This window comes from Bombina bombina, chromosome 4 (assembly GCF_027579735.1).
Source record: "Bombina bombina isolate aBomBom1 chromosome 4, aBomBom1.pri, whole genome shotgun sequence".
NCBI lineage: Eukaryota > Metazoa > Chordata > Amphibia > Anura > Bombinatoridae > Bombina > Bombina bombina.
The window spans coordinates 616,677,664-616,699,150 of NC_069502.1; the positions used below are offsets into that span (position 1 = coordinate 616,677,664).

The window sequence follows — 21,487 nt, forward strand, 5'->3', positions numbered from 1 at the left end:
CTCAATTTAGGAGTAATGTAGCTCCTAAATTTTCTTTGTTCTCTTGGTATCTTTATTTGAAAAAGCAGGAATGTAAGCTTACGAGCCGGCCCATCTTTGGTTCAGCACCTTGGTAGAGCTTACTAATTGGTGGCTAAATGCTACCCAGGATTCTGAACCAAAAAGGGGCTGTCTCGTAAGCTTACATTCCTGCTTTTTCAAATAAAGATACTAAGAGAATGAAGAAAAATTGATAATAGGAGTAAATTAAAAAGTTGCTTGAAATTACATACTCTATCTGAATCATGAAAGAAATTTTATTTCTCAATGTTTGTGGGAGAGATTGAAGCAGAGCATTGGGCAAAAAGGCTATATGTAGTGGGTGTATTAAAGGGACAGTCAACACCAGAATTTTTGTTGTTTAAAAAGATAGATAATCCCTTTATTATCCATTCCCCAGTTTTGCATAACCAACACTGTTATAATATATGTTTTACCTCTGTAATTACCTTGTATCTAAAGCCTTTTGCAAACTACCCCCTTATTTCTGTTCTTTTGACAGACTTGCATTTCAGCCAATCAGTGCTCACTCCTAGGAGCTTCTAGTGGTGAAAAATTGTCATAATGCTTTCAGATTAGAGGCGACCTTCAAGATCTAAGAAAACATAATTTATGTAAGAACTTACCTGATAAATTCATTTCTTTCATATTAACAAGAGTCCATGAGCTAGTGACGTATGGGATATACATTCCTACCAGGAGGGGCAAAGTTTCCCAAACCTTAAAATGCCTATAAATACACCCCTCACCACACCCACAAATCAGTTTAACGAATAGCCAAGAAGTGGGGTGATAAGAAAAAAAGTGCGAAGCATATAAAATAAGGAATTGGAATAATTGTGCTTTATACAAAAAAATCATAACCACCACAAAAAAGGGTGGGCCTCATGGACTCTTGTTAATATGAAAGAAATGAATTTATCAGGTAAGTTCTTACATAAATTATGTTTTCTTTCATGTAATTAACAAGAGTCCATGAGCTAGTGACGTATGGGATAATGACTACCCAAGATGTGGATCTTTCCACACAAGAGTCACTAGAGAGGGAGGGATAAAATAAAGACAGCCAATTCCTGCTGAAAATAATCCACACCCAAAATAAAGTTTAACAAAAAACATAAGCAGAAGATTCAAACTGAAACCGCTGCCTGAAGAACTTTTCTACCAAAAACTGCTTCAGAAGAAGAAAATACATCAAAATGGTAGAATTTAGTAAAAGTATGCAAAGAGGACCAAGTTGCTGCTTTGCAGATCTGGTCAACCGAAGCTTCATTCCTAAACGCCCAGGAAGTAGATACTGACCTAGTAGAATGAGCTGTAATTCTTTGAGGTGGAATTTTACCCGACTCAACATAGGCAAGATGAATTAAAGATTTCAACCAAGATGCCAAAGAAATGGCAGAAGCTTTCTGGCCTTTCCTAGAACCGGAAAAGATAACAAATAGACTAGAAGTCTTACGGAAAGATTTCGTAGCTTCAATATAATATTTCAAAGCTCTAACAACATCCAAAGAATGCAATGATTTCTCCTTAGAATTCTTAGGATTAGGACATAATGAAGGAACCAAATTTCTTTGAAAAAACGTAACCTGCCCCCTACCAGCTGAACTGGAATGAGGGCCGTACCTTCATGTGAACTTAGAAGCAGGCTTTGCCTTTCTAGCAGGCTTGGATTTATTCCAGACTGGAGATGGTTTCCAAACTGAAACTGCTCCTGAGGACGAAGGATCAGGCTTTTGTTCTTTGTTGAAACGAAAGGAACGAAAACGATTGTTAGCCCTGTTTTTACCTTTAGACTTTTTATCCTGTGGTAAAAAAGTTCCTTTCCCACCAGTAACAGTTGAAATAATAGAATCCAACTGAGAACCAAATAATTTGTTTCCCTGGAAAGAAATGGAAAGTAGAGTTGATTTAGAAGCCATATCAGCATTCCAAGTCTTAAGCCATAAAGCTCTTCTGGCTAAGATAGCCAGAGACATAAATCTAACATCAACTCTAATAATATCAAAAATGGCATCACAGATGAAATTATTAGCATGCTGGAGAAGAATAATAATATCATGAGAATCACGATTTGTTACTTGTTGCGCTAGAGTTTCCAACCAAAAAGTTGAAGCTGCAGCAACATCAGCCAATGATATAGCAGGTCTAAGAAGATTACCTGAACATAGATAAGCTTTTCTTAGAAAAGATTCAATTTTTCTATCTAAAGGATCCTTAAACGAGGTACCATCTGACGTAGGAATGGTAGTACGTTTAGCAAGGGTAGAACTAGCCCCATCAACTTTAGGGATTTTGTCCCAAAATTCTAACCTGTCAGGCGGAACAGGATATAATTGCTTAAAACGTTTAGAAGGAGTAAATGAATTACCCAATTTATCCCATTCCTTAGCAATTACTGCAGAAATAGCATTAGGAACAGGAAAGACTTCTGGAATAACCGCAGGAGCTTTAAAAACCTTATCCAAACGTATAGAATTAGTATCAAGAGGACTAGAATCCTCTATTTCTAAAGCAATTAATACTTCTTTAAGTAAAGAGCGAATAAATTCCATCTTAAATAAATATGAAGATTTATCAGCATCAATCTCTGAGACAGAATCCTCTGAACCAGAAGAGTCCAAAGAATCAGAATGATGGTGTTCATTTAAAAATTCATCTGTAGAGAGAGAAGATTTAAAAGACTTTTTACGTTTACTAGAAGGAGAAATAACAGACAAAGCCTTCTTTATGGATTCAGAAACAAAATCTCTTATGTTATCAGGAACATTCTGCACCTTAGATGTTGAGGGAACTGCAACAGGCAATGGTACATCACTAAAGGAAATATTATCTGCTTTAACAAGTTTGTCATGACAATTATTACAAACAACAGCTGGAGGAATAGCTACCAAAAGTTTACAGCAGATACACTTAGCTTTGGTAGATCCAGCAGGCAGTGGTTTTCCTGTAGTATCTTCTGGCTCAGATGCAACGTGAGACATCTTGCAATATGTAAGAGAAAAAACAACATATAAAGCAAAATAGATCAAATTCCTTATAAGACAGTTTCAGGAATGGGAAAAAAATGCCAAACATCAAGCTTCTAGCAACCAGAAGCAAATGAAAAATGAGACTGAAATAATGTGGAGACAAAAGCGACGCCCATATTTTTTGGCGCCAAATAAGACGCCCACATTATTTGGCGCCTAAATGCTTTTGGCGCCAAAAATGACGCCACATCCGGAACGCCGACATTTTTGGCGCAACTTCCGGCGACACGTATGACGCCGGAAACGGAAAAGAATTTTTGCGCCAAAAAAGTCCGCGCCAAGAATGACGCAATAAAATGAAGCATTTTCAGCCCCCGCGAGCCTAACAGCCCACAGGGAAAAAAGTCAAATTTTTGAGGTAAGAAAAAATATGATAATTTAAAGCATAATCCCAAATATGAAACTGACTGTCTGGAAATAAGGAAAGTTGAACATTCTGAGTCAAGGCAAATAAATGTTTGAATACATATATTTAGAACTTTATAAATAAAGTGCCCAACCATAGCTTAGAGTGTCACAGAAAATAAGACTTACTTACCCCAGGACACTCATCTACATGTTTGTAGAAAGCCAAACCAGTACTGAAACGAGAATCAGTAGAGGAAATGGTAAATATAAGAGTATATCGTCGATCTGAAAAGGGAGGTAAGAGATGAATCTCTACGACCGATAACAGAGAACCTTATGAAATAGACCCCGTAGAAGGAGATCACTGCATTCAATAGGCAATACTCTCCTCACATCCCTCTGACATTCACTGCACGCTGAGAGGAAAACCGGGCTCCAACTTGCTGCGGAGCGCATATCAACGTAGAATCTAGCACAAACTTACTTCACCACCTCCCTTGGAGGCAAAGTTTGTAAAACTGATTTGTGGGTGTGGTGAGGGGTGTATTTATAGGCATTTTAAGGTTTGGGAAACTTTGCCCCTCCTGGTAGGAATGTATATCCCATACGTCACTAGCTCATGGACTCTTGTTAATTACATGAAAGAAATTAGCATATGAACCTCAGGTTTAGCTTTCAACTAAGAATACCAAGAGAACAAACAAAATTGGTGATAAAAGTAAATTGGAAATTTGTTTAAAATTGCATGCCCTATTTATATCATGAACGTTTTTTTTTTCTTTTTACTTGACTGTCACTTTAAGCCTTTCTCTATGGCCCAATCATTGAAGTATGAGGCTCCCATCGTAACTTTTCTTTTCTCTAAATTGCACAATCTATATGAATCATGAAAGAAAATTTTGAGTTTCATAATCTTTAAATTATTTTGTAAATACTGTGTGTTTAAATTTACCAATAAATACATGCAGTAAATGAATACAAAATGATCCTACTTTTTTATTAAGTAATTTGCCAATTGGATTTGTAACAAACAAGAAAACCATTTAACACAATGATAAAATAAATAGCATTTGGTTGTTTAGCTCTTAAAACAACAAGAAAGTGCAAAAATGAATGCAAAAACAAGCATGGCTTGTTTTGTACTTGGGGCTAAACTTCTTTCAGTTTAAAACTATTTGAATCACATTATGCGTTTACCTTTTTTTTAAAAAAATTTTTTTACTGTTTAAACATGTTAATCAATTTGTCAATATCAGTAGAGAAAAGGAGTGGTATTTATTTGATATATTATTAAATTGGAAAAAAACAAACATTCTAAGGCAACATTTGAAACATATACATCTTCCAAGAAAGGCAAACGTTTTTTATGGTTGTTTTTCAATAAATATAGGATAAAGAATATTTAAGGCTATATTACCTTATTCTGTAGTTTTACAGTATGAATATATGAATACCAAAGATGCCATATAAGGCTTTCTAGTAAAAATCAAGTATGTTTTTATCTGTATCTTTAATAAGTGCATACATTTTTTTCTGCATACAGGACATATAAACTACACCAATAAAAATGATTAATTAAAACTATTTTACTAAGAAAATAAGTGTGTGAGTAAGCTCTCCAATTCCATGTTTTCCAAGTTGAGAATAAATTATATTACACTCCATAATATAACAAAAAGGAAATGAAGCGGTTAAAGTATTTTGAAGCGAGCTTTGTTGTAAAAGCAAGGGAACAAATTACATAATTAAGATTAAAAACTAAATATTGCTCATTAAAGTGTTAAAGTCTAAGTTAGAATCAAAGTTGTCAAAATATTGATTATAGAGCATTAACCATACTCCAGTTTTACAGTAAATGTAACAAACAGTTGTTTACTGTACAGCCATTTTGAAAAGTCAGTTGTATTCCTTTCAAATGTATTTAAAAAGGGTGATAAACATCTCTTGCTTTTGTGTAAAAATTGTACTTGTTCAACTCTCACTAAAGAGGCCAAACAGCAAATTCTGTAACCTGTAAATACTGCAAATTAAATAACTGGTTTAGACAATCCGCAGCTTTCTGAAAACCTAGGTTACAGATCTTGAATCTCATTAGGGAGCCTGTAATAATTTTTACACAAAAGCACGTCACAGAACCAGATTGAAGAAAATAAAAAAATATGATAAATGCAGGTGGACTTCATCATATAAAAATAAATCCTCTATGAACTTTTTTTTTCCAGCCATATCAGTTATCTTGTAGGGTTTGGCCCATAAGGAATAAATGTCTGGAAATTTAACTAGAATATAACGGACTACAAAATCCAGCAGACAACTACCGATTGAGATAGCTCAGTGTAATATCTTAACTTTTATAGGAAACATATATATATATACATATATATATATATATATATATATATATATATATATATATATATATATATATATATATATATTCCGTTTGTGTATGTATGTGTATTATTTCTGAAGATAAATGTGAAATTAGAATTGCATATATTTTATATAATTGTATTTACAATATAATTCCTTACGGGTACAGTGGGAGAAAAAAACATCACCATTAAATAAAAATCCTAGAATTGAATCAAATTAGATAATAAATGGAGATTTTTACACCTTGAATCTTTGATAGTATAATTTCAGCACTGTGTTTGTTTTCATAACCTCATTTCACTTTATTTTTTGCTAAGGAAAAGTGTTCAATCACTGTAGAGATGTGTTTTCCTATACCTGTTGCTTTTTATATAGTTGAAGTACACTCTTCCAGTATATGGCTTTAGGGTCAGCTGCATGTCTAACTCAGGTAATCACCCTAAACAAAGACCATGCTGGATGACAGTACAACCAAGTGTAGACATTTACCGACAACAAAACGCAACCGCTAAAATATATTGTTATTTATAAGATATTTTCTTTGTCTTGTGAGTTATCCATCTTCCCCATATCAGGTGACATCAGAGGAACAAACACTGGGGCATCTTTAATTTCATTAGAGAGAAGAATACCCCTAATAAAATAAGAACAAAAAGATTAGTCAGTGTGAAAAAAAATAGTAAACAATATAACAAGTTAGTTTAATTTTTTTTTTTATGAAAATGAATAAATCCCACACCTTAGACGGGTGTATTGCAGGCTTTTAATAATTTTTTTCACAGGTCTTAAAGGGACACTGAACCCAAATTTTTCTTTCATTATTCAGATAGAGCATGCAATTTTAAGCAACTTTCTAATTTACTCCTATTATCAATTTTTCTTCGTTCTCTTGCTATCTTTATTTGAAAAAGAAGGCATCTAAGCTTTTTGTTTGGTTCAGTACTCTGGACAGCAAGGACAACCCAGGTTGTTCACCAAAAATGGGCCGGCATCTAAACTTACATTCTTGCATTTCAAATAAAGATACTAAGAGAATGAAGAAAATTTGATAATATGAGTAAATTAGAAAGTTGCTTAAAATTGCATGCTCTATCTGAATCATGAAAGAAAAAAAATTGGGTTCAGTATCCCTTTAACATAAGCAAAAGACCAAAACAAAAGAAAAAATGTAATGAAATAATGATGGTGACTGTTTTTGAATGTATTTTTTTTTATCAACCAAAAATATCAACTTATGATTTGCACAAATTAATATGTTTAAATATTTAATATATTTAGTTAACTTTTTTTTTAAATTATAATTTTTATTGAGGTTACAAAGAAAAAGCCATACATTCATGTGACAAGGGTGACAGAATTTTACTGAAAGTATATATAAAAGTGTTAGTACAATATGCATTGATATAAATACAAGTCTATCTCTGTAATAACTATGTCAAAGTATTAGAGGTTACCTCGTAATACAAAATCTGAAAACAATAGAACAAAATGGAATTCTTAAACTACTAGCTCGATACATTATTGTATGTATATGTTAACATTTACCATCTAGCAGTATAATGTAATATATGAATACCACCAAAGATAAAGTAAACATAGGTCACGCCAAATACATTTTAAACTGTAAAATAGTAGTAGCTATAAGTACCAAACCTCAGTTTTTATTTTTTAATTACAAGAATCTCATCCTCCTCAATATCAGAGTCTCTCTTTGATCTCAATAGTTCAAATAAAACCAAGAATTAATAGGAGAAGGATGATATTAACAAACATTTTAACTATAAATAGCTCATCCTCCTCAATATCAGAGGCCTCTTTTGGACCTCAAAAACACAATAAAACAGAAAAAGTTAAGTGGGGGAGGATGATTATAACATGAGTATATATATAGTAAGAGAAGAGCAAAATGAGCCTCTCTGACTCAAATAGAGTATATAAAAAAGGTCCATACTTAATACCACTATAATGGATACTGCGAGTACTAAGGTAAGAACTGGAGCCTCTCCAGGGTGCCAAAAGAAATAAGTCTTCAAGTTATAATTATGTCCTACCTTGTTATGTAAGCTCTATATGCATATAATTTAATAGGTCGTCTTAACAAGTAATAAAATCACAAGTAATAGAGTTTTACATGACACCTCCAGATACTCCAAATACATTTTGTAAGAAGCAACCTATTTCTTTTCATGATTTGCATTATAGCATTCAAATACTCCCCAAAGAAAAAGAAAAAAAGGGGAAGGTGGGTATATGCCAGTCATACTATCATATAATGTTGTGGTAGAATTTACTAAATGAGATATATACCTCATAGTAACCCAAAAAAAACGTTAACCTTACAAACAAAAGCAAATATACAGAAGGTCTGAGTAGGACAACCTAATAGTTCCATTAACTTGCTGAGAAGTCAGCCAGTGACGGCAAACCCAGGGAGGCTTCCAGTACCAACTAGATGATGAGAAAAGGTTATACTGGAGATGAGAAAAATAATTTACGGGATTGTAATATAGCGGATTAATAGAAGTCCTACATCATGGTATATAAATATGGACAGCCTGCTTGTGAAACAAACTAAAATTTATAGGATAGAGGAAATAAGTTTTGATACTAATATCAAGCCTGTAAATACTATTAGATATAAACAATGTGCAGGAGGCTAAGCTCTAAGAGTCCAAGGAGGACATACATTGAATATATTAGCAAAGTGCAGATGACATATTGAATAAAGAACATGTACAAGTACAACATGCAATACAACCTATAAGAACAATTTTTGTATATAAAAGCTAAAATAATAACTTCTCTTATAATTAGCCTTTGTCTAATCTCAAAATTGTAGGGACAAAATGAGTATTTGTAATATGGCCACATATATAGAAATATATAATACCGAAGAAGATCCTACATACCAAGAAGCAAAGCAAGGTACAAATAATGTGCAGGAGATGACATTCAACAACAGAATATCAGATCACAGGATCGTCATATGAAGGAAATTATACTACACAAAAGACAAAAATGCTATAATCCAGCAGCTCAATTGAGATTACCCAGTGCCGGTTCTATAATATAGCAGATGTATTGTATATGCAAGATTCTTCCATCGATATGGAAGGTGTTCTGGGCAGCAGCAAAACACAAACCAGTCCATTGCCCCTCACCAACCTTGAAGTTTCATAAATAACAGTCCCCATTATAGAAATATACTGCAGACATTGTGAAAAGGACAGCGTTGCCATTTAAAGTAACTGCAGAGGACAGCGCAACCTTAAAATTAGAGAAACTGAGCTGTCCCATCGTAAAATAAGTGCGGAAATCTTGAAGCTGTGTCAGGGTTGCAGCAGGCAGGGAGATACAGCGGGTCTCTGTAGCAGCCCCCTTAAACAGAGTAAACAATGTTCTGTCACCTCTCTGAAGTAGTTTACCATCCTTTGAAGTGGGTCTAAGTTCAAGGTCTGGTGCTTTAATTCTGACGATGCTTGGAACTGTAATTGAATCAGATCTGCTTCTGCATCAGCCAATTCAGCCTTTAGCTAATTTGCATAAGGTTTGACCAAAGCGGATATCTCGGGGTTGCTATAGCGCTGTCCTCTGTTCTCTGAGGTTGGAATCTGTGACACTTCACATGCTCTCATCTTCTCAAAGGCTCAGTCAGGCCGCAAATCTATTTTTTTAAAGTGACTCAAGGAGCTGTAGCACCTCCTCTTCCCAAGTATTAAATGCCACCATGAGCTCTCCAGGTGAAAACACTGCCGATCCCTGCAATAATGACTTCTGTCCTCAAAATAGAAGCATGCTCCAAAAAAAGGCAAGTTTTTTCCTAGGTTCCGTTAGAAAAACATATCAATATAGGAGAAATGTACAATGCACACACTGCTTTGCGATATGACTGAGACTGGAAGTACTCTGCCGGGGGGTCAGTGGGAGGCTGCAACCTCAAAAAAGATCCGGAGCCTTGTTGCTGGCAGCAATCTTCTCAATATTAGGGTCATAAATTAGAGCTTATTTTGGTGCAAGGTGCTATCTAGATAAAACAATTTTAGACGGATACATCTTCAAAGCTGGAGCAGCAAACAAAACTAAGGCCAAAAATGGCCACCACCCAGAAGTTCCTCCCTTAGGTAACTTTTTTGTTACATCTAAACATGTAATTGCAATCACAAATGAAGATCATGATGTCACAAATTAAGTTGTGTACACATTTTCCAGTTGTATTTATAACTTTTTTTATTGAAAGAAAGAAAATAAAATAACACCGATTAACATGTAAACTGGACATACAGGGAGTGCAGAATTATTAGGCAAATGAGTATTTTGACCACATCATCCTCTTTATGCATGTTGTCTTACTCCAAGCTGTATAGGCTCAAAAGCCTACTACTAATTAAGCATATTAGGTGATGTGCATCTCTGTAATGAGAAGGGGTGTGGTCTAATGACATCAACACCCTATATCAGGTGTGCATAATTATTAGGCAACTTCCTTTCCTTTGGCAAAATGGGTCAAAAGAAGGACTTGACAGGCTCAGAAAAGTCAAAAATAGTTAGATGTCTTGCAGAGGGATGCAGCACTCTTAAAATTGCAAAGCTTCTGAAGCGTGATCATTGAACAATCAAGCGTTTCATTCAAAATAGTCAACAGGGTCGCAAGAAGCGTGTGGAAAAAGTCAAGCGTGCAGCTGCCAAGATGCCACTTGCCACCAGTTTGGCCATATTTCAGAGCTGCAACATCACTGGAGTGCCCAAAAGCACAAGGTGTGCAATACTCAGAGACATGGCCAAGGTAAGAAAGGCTGAAACACGACCACCACTGAACAAGACACACAAGCTGAAACGTCAAGACTGGGCCAAGAAATATCTCAAGACTGATTTTTCTAAGGTTTTATGGACTGATGAAATGAGAGTGAGTCTTGATGGGCCAGATGGATGGGCCCGTGGCTGGATTGGTAAAGGGCAGAGAGCTCCAGTCCGACTCAGACGCCAGCAAGGTGGAGGTGGAGTACTGGTTTGGGCTGGTATCATCAAAGATGAGCTTGTGGGGCCTTTTCGGGTTGAGGATGGAGTCAAGCTCAACTCCCAGTCCTACTGCCAGTTTCTGGAAGACACCTTCTTCAAGCAGTGGTACAGGAAGAAGAACCCCATTGAGAACCTGTGGTCCATCATCAAATGTGAGATTTACAAGGAGGGAAAACAGTACACCTCTCTGAACAGTGTCTGGGAGGCTGTGGTTGCTGCTGCATGCAATGTTGATGGTGAACAGATCAAAACACTGACAGAATCCATGGATGGCAGGCTTTTGAGTGTCCTTGCAAAGAAAGGTGGCTATATTGGTCACTGATTTGTTTTTGTTTTGTTTTTGAATGTCAGAAATGTATATTTGTGAATGTTGAGATGTTATATTGGTTTCACTGGTAAAAATAAATAATTGAAATGGGTATATATTTGTTTTTTGTTAAGTTGCCTAATAATTATGCACAGTAATAGTCACCTGCACACACAGATATCCCCCTAAAATAGCTAAAACTAAAAACAAACTAAAAACTACTTCCAAAAATATTCAGCTTTGATATTAATGAGTTTTTTGGGTTTATTGAGAACATGGTTGTTGTTCAATAATAAAATTAATCCTCAAAAATACAACTTGCCTAATAATTCTGCACTCCCTGTATGCAAAATATGTTGCTTTTCCCTGTTATTTATTAATTTTTCAAATTCAACAACTTTGACCTTTTGAGCAGTGGTCAGCAACCTTGGGCCCCCAGATGTTTTGGAACTACATTTCCCATGATGCTGAGACACTCTTTAGGCTGTCTGAGCATCATGGGAAAATGTAGCTCCAAAACATCTAGGGACCCAATGTTGCGGACTCTTGTTCAAAAGGTAAAAGTTATTGAATTTGAAAAATTAAAAAATAACATTGAAAAGCTATTTCTGATGGACTGCAATGCAGCTGTCAAATTGTCCCCATGCAAGGTAGAGGGATAGAGATATCTCCTCCAGTTAAGCCGAAAATGTAGGACAATGAGATGTTGTGGGAAAAGCATCTTAGTGCATGTAGCAATGTAATTTGGCAAAAATGGTTTTTCTACTAAATGTTATCAATTTAATACATTGCCTCTATAAGCAAATTGCTTAGCAAATTTTTTGTTGCCTATAGCATCACTGCCTAAATATTTAATAGACTAATCCCCACTATGGCAACTGTTGGACCTTTTAAAGGATTCTATATCATATGAAGAAGTTCACATGAGCAACTCTAGATTTCCTTAGTCAGCCTCCAGGTAAGAAATTGGCTCAGACTCCACTCCAACAAATCACAGCTATGTTAATGCCCTGCATTGATGGGCCAAAAATAAAACAAAAAACATGTCAGTGTCTATGAAACTCAGAAATCACAGACTAGAGTTCAGGGACTAAAGGATCTATCTAATTTGAAAGACCAACGTTGAACTGTAGGAAAGAGCCTGCAGCTCAGTTACTTATCATAATGGCCAAAAGAAAAAACAATCTTTAATTTCAGATTTTAGAGGGATGGTTCATGTTATAGTTCAAAAGCAGAGGTCATTAAAGTGACAGCCTTGTAATTACAAGACATTTCTGTTGTGTTGCTATAGAAAAACATATCAGCCAAGTCTAAATGTTTATAAAACAAATTAATGACAAAAAACGAAAGGGTTAACTGCGCAAAAAAGGAAACTATTAAACCTGTGATGATAAAGAGGAAACTCCCAACCTCAATTGCTAAAGTGATTTGGAAAGAATATATATGGACTCTGAAAAGAGACCACAAAATTCAAAAAACACAGGCGCTAAAACAGCTTAAAATAGGCAATATTTTGAATATTTTGAATAGTCTTAACAAAGCGCGCATTCAGTAGTGCTCAGACTCAGAGTCTGAGCACTACTGAATGCGCGCTTTGTCAAGACTATTCATACCCGAACTATTTTCTGGTGTAGCAAACTGTTCTAGCAACAGATCACACACCTCCTCTGTGAAACCACAGGACTTCTCTCTCGCTGCTGATTGGCTCAGCAAGGCTTTTGCTAATCCTCGTTTTGAGTGTCACTGCCACTACTTCTCTAACGGGTAAAGTACTAGCGAGAGAGCTGCCACTTGTGCTGCAGGAAGAATACAGACAAAAAGGTCTCCTGTCGCTGTTTATTAACTTGGTAGTCTTCGCAATACTTGCACAGTGCATCTTTTCCAGCTACCTGTGCAAAGGTGTTTGCATATTCTGCTGGATTGACTTTTGCTGCCCGCTGCGGTTTGGAGTCTTACGCCACGAAAAGGAACTTGCAGGATTCAACCACCGACCTCCGGTGTAAGTAAAAGTGAAAACCTTATTTTGTTGCCTTTTCTGTCGTTTATTGGTCTTCCTCATCTCGTTCCAGCTCCCATTGAAGACATAAATCTTTCTTCAAAGTCTGGGCCATTTGGAAAAATCATCGCATCGAATCTCATACTGGGAAAAACTAAACCTCTCACGTTGTTCTATTATCATTTTTTGTATCACATTATTGCTAATATGTATGCTACACTTCAATATTGCGCCTGATCAGCGCCTTTATATGTATAAATATTTTAATATTTTCATTTCACTTATGTAATTAAACATATATTTTATACACTTTTGTTGTTCACACATCTTTTGTTGTTTCAGTCCGCACTGGGTGTCGTTATTTGCAAGCATATATATACTGCACTATATGGTTTAAAATCACGTTTTTATTGCCTATTTTAAGCTGTTTTAGCGCCTGTGTTTTTTTAATTTTGTGGTCTCTTTTCAGAGTCCATATATATTCTTTCCAAATCACTTTATAAAACAAATTAACATCCTTTTTACTGTAATTCATTTTCAACAGCCAAACTTCACCCACAATTTCTATTATTCAAAGGAAACAATGTGGGCTTTAGTCTGCACATAGCAATGCTAGTCACAGTCATAATATAAGTATAGTGTGCAGTTATCATCTAACTCTAATTAGGGAAAGATAATTAGCAGGGTACATTTCAAGTTCTGAGAATTAGAAAAAAATCCTCAGTTTTCAGAGCTAAATTACATAAAAGGAGGCAAAGTAAATAATGAAAGTATATTGAAGAGTTGTTTCATTACATATAGCTAAACATTTTATATACAAATCTCAAGGTGTTTACTGTCCCTTTAAGCAGTATTTGCAACAATGTATAACACCGCAATAAACATTGTTGCAACCACTGATGCCAGATGACTAGAGACACATGGATGATCCTAAGCTCACCTAGGATTACTCTTTAAAAAATGATACCCAGAGATGGAACCATAATTGATAATTGAAGTAAACTGGAAAGTTGTTTAATATGTCATGCTCTATCCAATCCACTAAAGTTTAGTTTTGACGTTACTGACCCTTTAAGCTAAAATGACTAAGCCCTTTCTTGTGGGGGGGGGGGGGAGATATTAAATGTGACAGAAAAGGCATTCCGTAGTAGTAAGCTGGATATAGACAATTTGTGAGCTTACACCACCCTATCAGATAGATATTTAAAATTTCTTCAAATGGCAATGATTTGCCACAAAGTCGCTTTTGTATCTAAATGGAACCATGAAACTTCAGAAGTTGGCCTATTTTGCTAGGTTATTTTCCTTATTGAATTAGATATTGTGTTCCATATTCATATGTGGCAGCCTTGGAAATCACAATGCACACAGTGAAGATTGTTTTGCTGCCCCCATGGAAGAAAGAACCTGAAATAAGAAAACTTTGTGCCACCCTTGTGGAGTAGAAAGTGACCATGAATGACACTGGTTTATAGTGTCCTACGAAACATATCACCCCTGGAATATGGCTTGCAGCAGCATTTTCTACTTCTTATTATGGTGGACAGTACTTTTTATAAATCACCACTGACCGAGGCTGAAGGAACAAAGGTTAGTGCACTTGCATAGTTATATTTAGTTGGTAGCAATAAGTTTAAGAACTTATATTTCATTGGAATACAGTGCTTTTCCCTAAAGGATATAATATGTAATTTGCAGTTTATCTAAGTGGAAGAGCAGATTGTGAACAAGAAGTTTTGGACTAAGAGTCAAGTCCATGGCTTGTTAAAGCCATACTCTCTCTAAAGACATAAACCAGGGATGTCTTGGCCAATAGATCATTGCTGGCATCGCCTCTTCTTTGTCCTGTTATAATTTATGCAAAACTCGAAGCATGAGAGGTAATGAAGGAAACACCTTAGCTAGTTGTAGTTCTGTGTTCACATTGTCTCAATCCCAAGGTCACTGAACAAGATCTAGCCTTCAATCTTTTCACATCGAATGAATTGCCAAAGGAAATAATGTTTGAAACACTTCTACGACCCTGGTCTTTGACACTTGGGCCCTTCCTAAGCAATTTATATTGACTGGCACCTCATAGGTTTTACTACTGTTTTCTAAACCTTAGCAAGCAATAATAATTTCCATGCAAGACCTACATAATCAGTATGATATTCTACAACATCCTATTTATTTTTAACTGTGTACTAAATAAAGTATGTCACCATCTGGAACAACACTTTTTATGCTGAAAGATTAATTTGATTTATAAAACAAGTAATACATTTGTTTTGTGGACATACGCTTGACATGTATATTTAATCTATTGACAGGTCAGATTGTAAAAACACAGGGGAATTATCATCATTATTATGTATTATGCTATATTTCTGTAGTGTCATTTTTGTATGTTACATATTATTTTATCCAAAATTATGATGTCACAATAGTAGCATCTAAATAAAACAAGAAAGAAAACCTCTGGCCAATTCAATAAAGGGATATAAAACTCAAAAAAATGTCTAAGACAGAGAATAAAATAAAAAAAAAAGTTTCCAGTTTAACTATCATCAAATTTGCTTTGATCCCATGGTATCCTTTGTTGAAGAGATAAATAGGTAGATTTATGGAACACTACATGGCAATAAAACAGTGCTGCCATTTAGTGCTCATAGAAATGGATAACATTCTTTGCCATATAGAGCTTCAGACACATGCACGCGCCTGAGCTTACATCCCTGCTTTTCAACAAAAGATACCAAGAGAATAAAAAAAATGATAATAGAAATAAATTATAAAGTCGTTTTAAAATTGCATGCTCTATCTGAATCATGAAAGAATATTTTTGGGTTTCAGATCTCTTTAACATGAAGAGTAGAACCCCTGGTCTAATACTGAACAAAACCAGCTTAGGAGTTTGTGAAAAATAGTCAACAAAAAAACACCCAATTTATATCTTACCTGTTACATATGGGATATACATTCCTACCAGGAGGAGACAAAATTCCAAAACCCTTATCCCCTAACTCATGCCTTAGTTTGACGTATAGCCAAGTGGTGAGGTGTTAAGAAGGAGTAAAAGCCAAAAATTAGGAACAGGGAAAAAAGTGTTTAAACAAAAAACAACTCCAAACGTGTGGGGGCTCGTGGACTCTCGCCACCATGAAATAAGTGAATGTATCAGGTAATATATAAGTTATGTTTTCTTTCATATAGTTGTTTTGTGTGAAATTCTGCTAAATGAGAAGATTGAGTCAGTACCAACATATCGTCCAGGTAAGGAAATACTGCAAATACCCTGAGTTCTGATTACAGACAAAAAGTGCGTTTAGAACCTTGTTAAATATTCTTGGAGCTGTATTTAGACTAAACGGAAGAGCAACAAACTGATCATACTTTTCCAGAAAACCAAACCTCAGAAACTGGTAATGTTCTGTGGGAAAAGGGATGTGAAGGTAAGCATCCTGCCTGATAGTTTCAATTTTAAAAGTTGGAATTCTTACAAATCTGAAAGAATTTTCCTTCTTTGGTACAATGAAGAGATTTTAATAAAAACATAATTTATGTAAGAACTTACCTGATAAATTCATTTCTTTCATATTAGCAAGAGTCCATGAGCTAGTGACGTATGGGATATACATTCCTACCAGGAGGGGCAAAGTTTCCCAAACCTTAAAATGCCTATAAATACACCCCTCACCACACCCACAATTCAGTTTAACAAATAGCCAAGAAGTGGGGTGATAAAAAAGGAGCGAAAGCATCAAAAAAATAAGGAATTGGAATAATTGTGCTTTATACAAAAAAATCATAACCACCACAAAAAAGGGTGGGCCTCATGGACTCTTGCTAATATGAAAGAAATGAATTTATCAGGTAAGTTCTTACATAAATTATGTTTTCTTTCATGTAATTAGCAAGAGTCCATGAGCTAGTGACGTATGGGATAATAAATACCCAAGATGTGGAACTTCCACGCAAGAGTCACTAGAGAGGGAGGGATAAAATAAAGACAGCCAATTCCGCTGAAAAATTAATCCACTACCCAAATCAAAAAAGTTTCAATTTTTATAATGAAAAAAACTGAAAATCTAAGCAGAAGAATCAAACTGAAACAGCTGCCTGAAGTACCATTCTACCAAAACTGCTTCTAAAGAAGAGAAAACATCAAAATGGTAGAACATAGTAAAAGTATGCAAAGAAGACCAAGTCATTGCTTTGCAAATCTGATCAACAGAAGCTTCGTTCTTAAAAAGCCCAGGAAGTAGAAACTTACCTGGTAGAATGAGCCATAATCCTCCGAGGCGGGAATCCACCCGACTCCAAATAAGCATGATGAATCAAAAGTTTAAGCAAGATGCCAAATAAATGGCAGAAGCCTTTTGACCTTCCTAACACCAGAAAAGATAACAAATAGACTAGAAGACTATCTGAAATCTGAATAGCTTCAACATAAGATTTCAAAACTCTTACCATATCCAAAGAATGTAAGAATCTTACCAAAGAAGTCTTAGTAAAAGACAATAATTCCTCCCTAATGTTGATAGAAATCACAACTTTACGTAAAAATTGAAATGAGGATAGCAAAAACCACCTTATCCTGATGAAAAAATCAGAAAAAGGAGACTCACAAGAAAGAACAGATAATTAAAAATTGTTCTAGCTGAAGAGATGTCTAAAAAGAACAATACTTTCCATGAAAGTAAATAATGTCTAGAGAAAACATATGCTCAAATAGAAGAGCCTGTAAAGCCTTTAGAACCAAATTAAAACTCCAAGGAGGAGAAATTGGCTTAATGACAGGTTTGATAAGAACCAAAGCCTGAACAAAATAATGAATAACAGGAAGGAACACTGCCTTACCCTGATGAAAAATCAGAAAAGGAGATCCACAAGAAAGAGCAGAAAACTCAGAAACTCTTCTAGCAGAAGAGATAACTAAAAGGAACAATACTTTCCAAGAAAGTAATTTTAATGTCCAGAGAACGCAAAGGTTCAAACGGAGGAGCCTGTAAAGCCCTCAGTACCAAATTGAGACTCCAAGGAGGAGATATTGACTTAATGACAGGCTTGATACAAACCAAAGCCTGTACAAAACAATGAATATCAGAATGAATAGCAATTTTTCTGTGAAAAAGAACAGAAAGAGTAGAGATTTGTCCTTTCAAATAACTTGCAGACAAAACCAACCTGAAAAATTGTAAAATTCTAGGAATTCTAAAAGAATGCCAAAAAAATTTATGAGAAGAACACCAAGAAATGAAAGTCTTCCAAACTCGATAATAAATCTTTCTAGAGACAGATTTACAAACCTGTAACATAGTATTAATCACTGAGTAAGAAACCTCTATGACTAAGAATCAAACGTTCAATCTCCATATCTTCAAATTAAATGATTTGAGATCCTGATGGAAAAAACATAATTTATGTAAGAACTTACCTGATAAATTCATTTCTTTCATATTAGCAAGAGTCCATGAGCTAGTGACGTATGGGATATACATTCCTACCAGGAGGGGAAAGTTTCCCAAACCTCAAAATGCCTATAAATACACCCCTCACCACACCCACAAATCAGTTTAACGAATAGCCAAGAAGTGGGGTGATAAGAAAAAAGTGCGAAAGCATAAATAATAAGGAATTGGAATAATTGTGCTTTATACAAAAAAATCATAACCACCACAAAAAGGGTGGGCCTCATGGACTCTTGCTAATATGAAAAAAATGAATTTATCAGGTAAGTTCTTACATAAATTATGTTTTCTTTCATGTAATTAGCAAGAGTCCATGAGCTAGTGACGTATGGGATAATGACTACCCAAGATGTGGATCTTCCACGCAAGAGTCACTAGAGAGGGAGGGATAAAATAAAGACAGCCAATTCCGCTGAAAATAATCCACACCCAAAATAAAGTTTAAATCTTATAATGAAAAAAACTGAAATTATAAGCAGAAGAATCAAACTGAAACAGCTGCCTGAAGTACTTTTCTACCAAAAACGGCTTCAGAAGAAGAAAACACATCAAAATGGTAGAATTTAGTAAAAGTATGCAAAGAAGACCAAGTTGCTGCTTTGCAAATCTGATCGACCGAAGCTTCATTCCTAAACGCCCAGGAAGTAGAAACTGACCTAGTAGAATGAGCTGTAATCCTTTGAGGCGGAGTTTTACCCGACTCGACATAGGCATGATGAATTAAAGATTTTAACCAAGATGCCAAAGAAATGGCAGAGGCCTTCTGACCTTTCCTAGAACCGGAAAAGATAACAAATAGACTAGAAGTCTTTCGGAAATTCTTAGTAGCTTCAACATAATATTTCAAAGCTCTAACTACATCCAAAGAATGCAATGATTTCTCCTTAGAATTCTTAGGATTAGGACATAATGAAGGAACCACAATTTCTCTACTAATGTTGTTAGAATTCACAACCTTAGGTAAAAATTTAAAAGAAGTTCGCAACACCGCCTTATCCTGATGAAAAATCAGAAAAGGAGACTCACAAGAAAGAGCAGATAATTCAGAAACTCTTCTAGCAGAAGAGATGGCCAAAAGAAACAAAACTTTCCAAGAAAGTAATTTAATGTCCAATGAATGCATAGGTTCAAACGGAGGAGCTTGAAGAACCCCCAGAACCAAATTCAAACTCCAAGGAGGAGAAATTGACTTAATGAAAGGCTTTATACGAACCAAAGCTTGTACAAAACAATGAATATCAGGAAGATTAGCAATCTTTCTGTGAAAAAGAACAGAAAGAGCAGAGATTTGTCCTTTCAAGGAACTTGCAGACAAACCTTTATCCAAACCATCCTGAAGAAACTGTAAAATTCTCGGAATTCTAAAAGAATGCCAGGAAAAAAGATGAGAAAGACACCAAGAAATGTAAGTCTTCCAGACTCTGTAATATATCTTCCTAGATACAGATTTACGAGCCTGTAACATAGTATTAATCACAGAGTCAGAGAAACCTCTTTGACTAAGAATCAAGCGTTCAATCTCCATACCTTTAAATTTAAGGATTTGAGATCCTGATGGAAAAAAGGACCTTGCGATAGAAGGTCTGGTCTTAACGGAAGAGTCCACGGTTGGCAAGAGGCCATCCGGACAAGATCCGCATACCAAAACCTGTGAGGCCATGCTGGAACCACCAGCAGAACAAACGAGCATTCCTTCAGAATCTTGGAGATTACTCTTGGAAGAAGAACTAGAGTCGAAAAGATATAGGCAGGATGATACTTCCAAGGAAGTGACAATGCATCCACTGCTTCCGCTTGAGGATCCCTGGATCTGGACAGATAGCTGGGAAGTTTCTTGTTTAGATGAGAAGCCATCAGATCTATTTCTGGAAGTCCCCACATTTGAACAATCTGAAGAAATACCTCTGGGTGAAGAGACCATTCGCCCGAATGTAACATTTGGCGACTGAGATAATCCGCTTCCCAATTGTCTACCTGGGATATGAACCGCAGAAACTAGACAGGAGCTGGATTTCGCCCATACCAGTATCCGAGATACTTCTTTCATAGCCAGAGGACTGTGAGTCCCTCCTTGATGATTGATGTATGCCACAGTTGTGACATTGTCTGTCTGAAAACAAATGAGCGATTCTCTATTTAGAAGAGGCCATGACTGAAGAGCTCTGAAAATTGCACGGAGTTCCAAAATATTGATTGGTAATCTCACCTCCTGAGATTCCCAAACCCCTTGTGCTGTCAGAGACCCCCAAACAGCTCCCCAACCCTGTCAGACTTGCATCTGTTGAAATTACAGTCCAGGTCGGAAGAACAAAAGAAGCCCTCTGAACTAAACGATGGTGATCTGTCCACCACGTCAGAGAGTGTCGTACAATCGGTTTTAAAGATATTAATTGAGATATCTTTGTGTAATCCCTGCACCATTGGTTCAGCATACAGAGCTGAAGAGGTCGCATGTGAAAACGAGCAAAGGGGATCGTGTCCGATGCAAACCTAAAAAGGTTACCCTTGTCTGAGGAATCAATGAACTTTTCGGTAAATTGATCTTCCAACCATGATCTTGAAGAAACACCACAAGTCGATTCGTATGAGATTCTGCTAAATGTGAAGACTGAGCAAGTACCAAGATATCGTCCAAATAAGGAAATACCCTGTTCTCTGATTACAGACAGAAGGGCACCGAGAACCTTTGTAAAAATTCTTGGAGCTGTTGCTAGGCCAAACGGCAGAGCCACAAACTGGTAATGCTTGTCTAGGAAAGAGAATCTCAGAAACTGATAGTGATCTGGATGAATCAGAATATGCAGATATGCATCCTGTAAATCTATTGTGGACATATAATGCCCTTGCTGAACAAAAGGCAGGATAGTCCTTATAGTTACCATTTTGAACGTTGGTATCCTTACATAACGATTCAATATTT

The 21,487-nt window shown here is 35.8% G+C and overlaps 1 protein-coding gene across 2 annotated transcripts in view; it reads right to left on the bottom strand.

The window, feature by feature from the left end:
- Window positions 1-4,391: 4,391 nt before the first annotated feature.
- Window positions 4,392-21,487, bottom strand: part of GINM1 (glycosylated integral membrane protein 1) — a 164,038-nt gene continuing 146,942 nt past the window's right edge. For both annotated transcript variants that reach the window (XM_053710636.1, XM_053710635.1), the window contains exon 8: window positions 4,392-6,429. In XM_053710636.1, coding sequence (XP_053566611.1) covers window positions 6,321-6,429 — 109 coding nt within the window. In that variant the 3' untranslated portion in view covers window positions 4,392-6,320. The remainder of the gene's footprint in view (window positions 6,430-21,487) is intronic.